At 51.3% G+C, this 8,411-nt stretch overlaps 1 protein-coding gene across 1 annotated transcript in view; it reads right to left on the bottom strand.

Annotated features, from left to right (window-relative positions):
• Window positions 1-5,407: 5,407 nt before the first annotated feature.
• Window positions 5,408-8,411, bottom strand: part of GPR179 (G protein-coupled receptor 179) — an 18,475-nt gene continuing 15,471 nt past the window's right edge. Inside the window, 1 exon segment of the mRNA XM_027767320.1 lies at window positions 5,408-8,411. This exon segment is cut by the window's right edge and continues 12 nt beyond it. Coding sequence (XP_027623121.1) covers window positions 5,927-8,411 — 2,485 coding nt within the window. The 3' untranslated portion in view covers window positions 5,408-5,926.

Genomic DNA, 8,411 nt, shown 5'->3' with positions numbered 1-8,411 from the left:
TTTTGGTGCATTAAGTACATCCTGCATAATTCAGGCTGGGAGTAGGCCAGCTTCAAATGACAGAAGTGGAAGATGAGCCTAGTTGTGGGTGGTATGACTTCAGGAAGGCCAGATGAGGAATGGGGAAGAGTAAGTCACATTTATGGGGTATGGTATCATTTACGAGGGTCTTTTTGGGCCAGCAGCCGGCATGTTTAGGGCACTGGACTCCCACATGGCTGACTGCCATTCGAGTCCTGGACCTGGTGGTCTGCTTTCTCCCTCTGGTGTGCACACGTGCCCTATAGCAAATTTTAAAAAGTAATAGGCCAGCAGGTGGTGAGTGATTAGGGGCACCGGACTCCCACATGGCCAGCCCGAACCCGGCAGCTTGCTTTCTTGCTTTCTCTCTCTCTCACTCTGTCCCTCTCTGGTCAAATTAAAATAAATAAAGTTAAGTAAAATAATTCTATTTAAAAAATAGTAATAATTTTTTAAAAGATATTTTCTCACATGCTGACTCATTAGTGAATCAGCGATCATATTCTATAGGTGAGTATAAATAAAATAGTCTATCAGCCTTTGGATTGTGTGTTTTATTTTATGCACATATGCCAGAGAGAGAGAGAGAATCCCCCAATGGGGCCTAGACATGCCGTATTCATTTTTCCCGTTTCTCCATTCTCTCAGGACCCTGGGCATGTGTGCACATGTGTGCTTGGTGTATTTTTCAAGCTGCCAGGCCAGGATTCAAACTGTAGTCAGCCAGGTGGAGATTCAGCTCCCCCAGCACAGCACTTAGCCACTGTGCATAGGGCTGGCCTTAGACTGTGGTATTTTTATTTTCTCTATCCCTAACCCTAACCCTTACCCAAACCCTAACCCCTAACTGCTAACCCTAACCCTAATCCTAACTAACCCTAACCCTAACTAGATTGTGTTCTTAATTGTATTAGCTGTATCCTGGTGTGACCCCAGGAAACATGGGGTTGGCTGGGGCTACAGAGGGCTACATTTGGGACATTCATCTGCAAGTCTTGGTTCTTTGATCTCAAGTATCTCCTGAAGGTGGTGACTGTTCTTTCCAGCTCAGTCTTGGAAGGCGGATGTAGCTGAGTGTGCAGCTGTGTGTAATGCAGCCCCACCCCACATTCCTGAGCTCTGCGGAGCTGTTGGGAGAAGGATATGGAACTTCATGTGCTCGTGTGTCCTGGGCCGCCCGAGTGTGACAAAGGACATCATTCCATACTAGTAATAGTCCAGTGCACGTTCCTGAACGGCACTTTGGCTCAGCTGGTGGCGTGCCCTGGATGCTGCTGCTCATCAGGCTAAGGTCACGTGGGAGGCCCAGGCTCAGTGGTGCTCGCTCGCAGTCTCAGCTCCTCAGGAGGCTAGGGCAGGAGGGTCACAGCACAGTGAGACCCTGTTCACACACACAAATTCAAAGGAAAGCCAAACCCAGGACCCTAACTTTACTACTTTCTTTTTTTGATGCCTAGGTGTTTTTTTTGTTTGTTTTGTTTTGTTAATATTTATTTATTTATGGAGAGGTTGTTGCTATAGGGCACATGTGCTTGCCAGAAAGACAGAGAGAGACAGAAAGTAAGAAATCACCCCCAAGGGGGGATGGCCACACCGCAATCCCTTCTCCATTCTCCTCTCGGGATCTTGGGCACGCAGGCACACGTGCCTCGCATGACTTTAAGCCATCGGGTCTGGGACTCAAACCGCAGTTGACTACATGGGAGCCCAGCACCCTAGCCATTACACCAACTGCTGGTCCCAAGCCTAGGTTTTCTTTCAAGGAGTCTGTCATGTAAAGTAAGAATTTGACCTGGCCGCCACGGCACAGGCAGGGCACTGCTGCACAGTGCTGAGTCATGTGAGAGGCTCTGGGTTCAGATCTTGCATTGACCTGAGCATGCCCAGGTGTGCCTGCTCTCTGGCTGGCTGGAAGGCTCAGGGGTGGGGGGGAGTCATGGTGTGGCAAGACCCTGTCAAGGATACCTCTCCCTTGCCCTCCCCCATAAATAAATAAAGAGATTAATCTGTTCTGACTAATCCTCAGAACAGAGCCTGAAAACTGGAATCAGGTCAAGAATAAATAACCTAACTCTTCAGTCCAAAGCCACCATCTCAGCAAAGCAGCAAACAGCTGGGTTCATAGGGGGCAGCGTGTGTGTGTACCAGCTGTGGAGTGCTGACTGGGAACAGAGACGTAGATGCCTACACGTAGAAGGGACAGCACTGGCTGGTTAATCCAAAGCAGCCACTTAGTCTCAACCCTTTTGGCTTAAAGTGCACATCGGTTTGCAGCATTACTGCCCAAGAGAGGTTTGGTCACATCCTATTTGCCTGAGCCCTGGATTAAGGCAGAGCGAGAAGGGAAGTGCTTTGAGCAGGATCCACAGCTGGGGAGTATGTGGGGAAGGGGATAATCCTGGCAGGGTGGGGAAGCACAGAATCGAACAGCACATCGAGTGGGCTGAGGACACATCGATCTCTCCGAGCCTGTAAAATAGTGTTTCAAATAAGCTGCTTCATCCCACTCCCCTCGGTCTGGGGTCTCTATATAATCCTAAAGAACAGCTAAGCAATAGCTGCCACCTCGGAGTCAGTAAGTGATTTTCATTTCCCCATGGGATCAAGTCCAGATGAAGGAAAGGTCCCAGATGTGAAGGTTTGGCCAGAACGGGCCAGGCGGTGGCCACCAGTAGTGTCCACCACAGACCTGGGCACCGGGGGAGAATTAGTCAGACCACCCAGAATGCAGAAGGCTACACTTCTTTTCTTGATCTTTGAAGCAGATGTTCTGTCCTTAACTATCTACGACTGGTTTTTTAGTTTTTTGTTTTATTTATTTAGTTATTTTTGAGAGACTTTTGCTATACGGCACATGTGTTCACCAGAGAGAGACAAAGTGAGAAATCCCCCCCAGAGTGCAAGCCTTTCTCCATTCTCTGGGGATCTTAGGTACGCGCACACATGCAGCACCATGAATTTTAAACCACCAGGTCCGGTATGCGAGCCAAGGTCAACTTCGTGGGCGTCTAGCGTCGTAACCATTACATCATCTGCTGGTCCCTACTACTCCTGTTTTAAAATGGTTACGGCAGGTGGCATGGTTAAGGACACTGGATGACCGTGGTATGAGTCCCAGACCTGGTGGCTTGCTTGCTTTCTCTCTCTCTCTGTCCTTCTCTGGTCAAATTAAAATGAATAAATAAAACTAAAGAATTCTTTTTATTAAAAGAATTCTTTAGTTTTATTTATTCATTAACTTATTTTAATTTGACCAGAGAGAGATACAGAGAGAGAAAGAGAGAGACAGATGGAAAGCAAGAAAGCAAGCCACCAGGTCCAGGACTCAAACCGTAGTCAGCCATGTGAGTGTCCAGCATCTTAACAACCACCACCACCACGTCACCTGCTGGTCCCTGAAAATAATTCTTTTTAAAAAATGGTTGGAAAAGAAAATCACCATTACGAATAAGCTAGAGCCAACTGCGGTGGTAAAGAAAACACATTCTTTATTTCCCTCCACGGTTTATATCACGAGTGGTTGTGGGGGAGACTTACCAAGTAGACCAGACATTTTTTTAAGATTTTTGCCATGGTTGTGTGCACTTGCCAGGTTAAACTGCACGGGCTCAGAGGCTGTTGGGTAACTAGCCAGAGCCTGGAGCAGCACCCTTCCATTACTGCTCTGAAAACCCAGGACAAGGGCTCCAGAAAAGTGAGAGGGCCTCAGTATGGGAGGGAGGACCCCTGTTCCCCAGAGGAGGGGAGCTTACTCCATTCCCCTGCTGCCTTTTAGAAATGGAGCAGTTCACTCCTTTTTCTGTGAAATCCTGTAACTGATCAGAGCAGTGCAGACTCATTTTTTCCCCCTTTTAAGTACTTGGTTTTGCTTAGTCCCTTTCTCCACGTGACATTGGTATCTGTTTGTTGGAGGGTGGGGCTTACTGCCATCTTTAATGCCCCTGCCCTCTCTGCCACAGTCAGCCTGCCTGTTTCTCTGCCAATCCTGGACTTCGTATGTGTTTCTCCTTCCTCTTTTCCCTCTGGTAGTATCATCTAAGCCCAGAGGCCTGTTATTTAGTACCGCTTAGCAAGGGTAGGCTGAATGGCCTGTTGAGAAGAGCTCCCTAAGAAAGAAGGCTTTGTGTGTCCAGAGGCCCTCTTCCTGGCGCTCAGGCTGCTAACCTGCCCTGTAGCACTCCGTCTTTTGAGGGCAGAAGCAGTTAGAATGCTTGCTGTAAACAGGACCTCCTTTCTTTCTCGGGCTCTTCTGGGAAGTGACTGGTGTGGCCTCTGGTTACTGAACAGTGATTCGGAGTGGGTCTCCCATCTGAACCAGAGACTCGCCTTGGCTCCAGTTGCATTGGCAAAAGAGACAGGCTCTGTTGACAACAGCGCTGAAAGGCTAGGAGGAAAATGAGCCAGTGAGATGAGCTCTGGAGACTGGCAAGAGCTGGGTCAGGAAGAGAGGGAGATTGCCTTAGAAAGCTAGCAAGTCGCACACGGAGGGTGTCTGCAAGGGAGAACCCCACCTTGAGCGGTGGGGGAAGACCTGGAGCAGTTGCTTTTCTTTGTGTTCTCTCACTAATGTTGCTTTGGATGCCAGATGATAGGGGTTCAGAGTACCCGACTGCCTCTACCTCGGCAGCCCAGCAGAGCAGGTGTAAGAAGCAATAAAGCAGAAATAGGAGGTCAAAGTGAAAATGACGGGCCAGGAGGTGGCATGGTGGTTGGGGCACTGGACTCCCACACGGCTGACCACAGCTTGAATCCTGGACCTGGTGGCTTGGTTTCTCACTTTCCCTCTCTCTCTGTCTCTCTGGTGAATTAAATAATAATAGTAATAATAATAAATTAATCATTCTAAAAAATTACATTAAGGAAGGTCAAAATGACATGGTCTATAAGGCATTTCAGACATTTATTTTCAGCCATTGTAGTTTTTTCCCCCAATTTATCTTTCTTACGTGACTTTTTCTTTTTTCAAGAGAGATTTTTGCTATAGGTGCGTGCACTCACTGGAGAGAGAGTGAGAGAGACAGAAAGCGAGAAATCACCCCCCGGGGGGATGGCCACACTGCAATCCCTTCTCCTCCACTCTCCTCTTGGGATTTTGGGCACGCACGCACATGCACCTCAGTCTGGGACTCAACCCTGGTTGACCACATGGGAGTCCATGACATCTGCTGGTCCTTTTTTGTTGTTTAAGATTTTTGTCATGGGTGTGTGCACTTGCCAGAGGGAGAGACAGTGAGAGGAAAAGTGAGAAATCATCCCGCAGGGGGGGTGGTCATATCACAACCCTTTCTCCTGGGATTTTGGGCATCCACACACACAAGCCCAGCGTGATTTTCAAGCCACCAGGTCTAGGACTCAAATCACATTCAGCCACGTGGGGGTCCAGTGCCTCTACCATACCACCTGCTGGCCTTGAATTAAGTGATTGTGTAAACTAAGATAGCCTTCAAAGCCTTCCAGGGGCCACGGTCCCTGTCTTGCCAGTGCAGCATGTCATTTAGTTTCTTCTCAAAAAATGGCCCTTTGTAGACCTCAGAGAAGAATCGAGCCTCCCTGTGAGTAAACACAGGCTGGCACAGCTGACTGTCCTACATTGCCAACACAGCTTCGCAGGTGCGTCCCCAGACTCAGATGTCTTGTGTCAAGGACTCTTGGTGGATGTGAAGATTGCTGAGAAGCAGAGGGTCCAGCCTTTGTTTCCTCAAGTAGGAAGAAAAGTTTTAGAAGTTGAGAAGGTGGGACCTTCCACTGGGGTCCAACCTGAACCTTTCCTGAAGAGTCTGGAGTAAGCTGACTGCTGGTCTTCGTCGGGGAGGGAAGTGACCAGGTGTCTGATTCAGCTCTTGGGCAACACCAGGGGTTGGAAAGGACTTTGGCTCTGAGAGCCAGCTCTGTTTGACCTCATCTGTTAATCCCAGTCCCACGGATAGACTGGAGGGGTGAGTTCTTCATTTGGAGCTTCAGAAACCACTTGGTCTTGGTCTTCAGTGAAGAAGGAAGACTTCTGAGCTGCAGCTTCTTGGAGACTTGGCTCTGGGGCTAAGCTGGTCCTTGGCCCAAGCCCTGAAGGTCCTTGTTCTTGCACACTTTCCAGAATAAAAGTCCCTGCTGGCTTGCTCTCCTTGGGGTGGGAGCTTTTACTTTGTGGAAGGAAGCCATCCAGAGGCCCAAGGACTGAAAGGCATGTTGGTTTCTCAGGGACTGCAGGGAAAAGTTTTGTCCGAGTTGCTGTTAAAGCCAGGAAGCCAGATTCCTTCGGTGGGTCTCCAGGACAGATGTCTGCCATGGTGCCCTTTATTTTCTTTCCTTCTGGATCTGTGACTTCCCACTGACACTGCTCTGCAGTCCAGCTCCCCGCACTGCTCGCTCCGTGGGGCCTGCCTTGGAGTTGGTCAGGGTCCAGCACGTCTGACTGTGGAGAGGGCCCCTCTGAGCCTGTGCCTGCCCAGGGGCAGGCTGGCTCCTGCTCTCTGCTGAGCTGTGCTGTCACTTTTGAGAGACTTTCTTCAGCCCCCCCAGATCCTGCCTTCTGAAGGAGCGTCTCTGCCTGTCCCTGTGGGTCTCCGTCCACCTGCTGTTCTGATGCCCCTTCCTCAGCGGCCCTTTCACTTACCTCCCACGGGCAGATCTCTGCCTTCTTGACTGAGGGCACCTCTTCCACTTCCCACGGACATACTTCTGCCACCCTGGCCCCCACGCTGCTGGCTGCCTCAGAGCTGCCTCTGCTCCTCTCAGAAGTGCGTGGGGCTGGGTGTGGAGACGGCGCCCCACAGCCTTGACTCTCCCAGGGACACACAGGTTCCTGCTCCCGAACGTCTGATGTCTCTGGCCTCCTCTGAACTGCCACACCTTTGAACTCTGGTTTTTCTAGGGCTCTCCCTTTGCCTTCTGGAGACACCCTTTTCTCAGGAACTGTCTGAGGCACCTCCCAGGGACAGATCTCAGCCTTGGCACTACTTTCATGTCTGTAGATATCCGAGTCAGGAGCATCCCATGGGCACACCTCAGCCACCCTGTCCCCAATGCTGCCCAGTCTCTGGGAGCTGGTGCTAGCTTGGCTGGGGTGCCGCCTACCTGGGTCAGAGGAAGATCCTGCTGGGGCCGGGCTGTCCCACGGACAGACAGACTGTAACTCAAAGCTTGTTTCTCCTCCATCTTTAGTAGCAAATTCTTGCAGAGCGGGAGCTTTTTCTTGGGTTACAGGTTCTGATGGGTCTTGTCTCAGGCCCCTCTCCTCTGTGGCTTCATCACCACCAGCTTTAGGGTGCACAGGGCCTGCGCTCTCCCAGGGACACACTTCCAAAGGGTGCCCCCCTGCCAGTTGGCTGCTCATGCTGCTGGACACGTGTAAGGCCTGGGGGGCCTGAGCAGAATGTCCCAAGTCATTGTTCTCCCAGGGACAAACAGCATCTTGCTTTTGACTCAGTTTTGCCTCCCATTTTGATATGTCTTCTCCCAGGGAGGCGAGTCTCCCATTTTCTAGCGTTTTTGCCATCTGCCCTGCTGATTCCCTTGCCACCTGGCGTTCCAGTCCTTTCCCAGTAGTAAGTTCAGTCACCTCCCAGGGACAGATCTTGGCTTTTTCACAGGTCGGAGCTTCCTCTGCTTCCCAAGGACACACCTCAGCTGGCCAGTTCCCCACATGGTCCTGTTCCCGGAACCCAGCTCCCGTTCTGTCAGTGTCCAGGGCATCTGAGTGCTCAGAGGAGCCCCCTGAGCCCAAGCTCTCCCAGGGACAGGCCACCTCCCGCCCCAGGGCTGGTCTCTCTGGCTTCTTCAGAGCAGTCCCAGCTATCTCCCTGGGTCCGGGATCCACACACGTCTTTCCCGTGTTGTTTGGAGATTTCCTACCGGCCTCAACTCCCAAAGCCCTGTCCTCCCCTGCTCCCGCAGCGACCTCCCAGGGACAGATGTTTGCCCTCTCCGCAGGCATTTCCTCCATGGCCCACGGGCAGACCTCAGCAGCTTTGTGTCCCACACTGTCCAACATCTGCACTGTGGCCCGAGGTCCCTCTGTGTCTCGAGGACCTGGTGGGGGAGGGATGCTGCCAGCGTCTACACTCTCCCAGGGACAGACTGCTTCCAGCTTTTGGATCTGCCCCTCAGGCTTTCCCCAAGCCGGGGCACCTTGGATTCCTGATTTCCCAGCCATTTTTCCCTTGTCCTTTTGAGATTCCTCTTTTGGTGCCTGTCCCGGTGTCCAGTCCTCTGCTGGCCTCTCATTTACCTCCCAGGGACAGATGTCTGCCTTGGCAGAAGGTGCCTCCTTCACCTCGGACTTGAGACCTGCCTGTGGACACACCTGCATCGCTTGGTTTCCTCCATTGCTCAGAGGTCGGCCGCCAGCTTCGGGGTGCCCAGGGCCTGCGCTCTCCCAGGGACACACCGATTCC

The sequence above is a fragment of the Tupaia chinensis genome, unplaced genomic scaffold (genome assembly GCF_000334495.1).
Source record: "Tupaia chinensis unplaced genomic scaffold, TupChi_1.0 Scaffold144171_1, whole genome shotgun sequence".
Lineage (NCBI taxonomy): Eukaryota > Metazoa > Chordata > Mammalia > Scandentia > Tupaiidae > Tupaia > Tupaia belangeri.
Note: the sequence above shows the minus strand (reverse complement) of the source record. Positions and strands in the feature narration are given on the sequence as shown.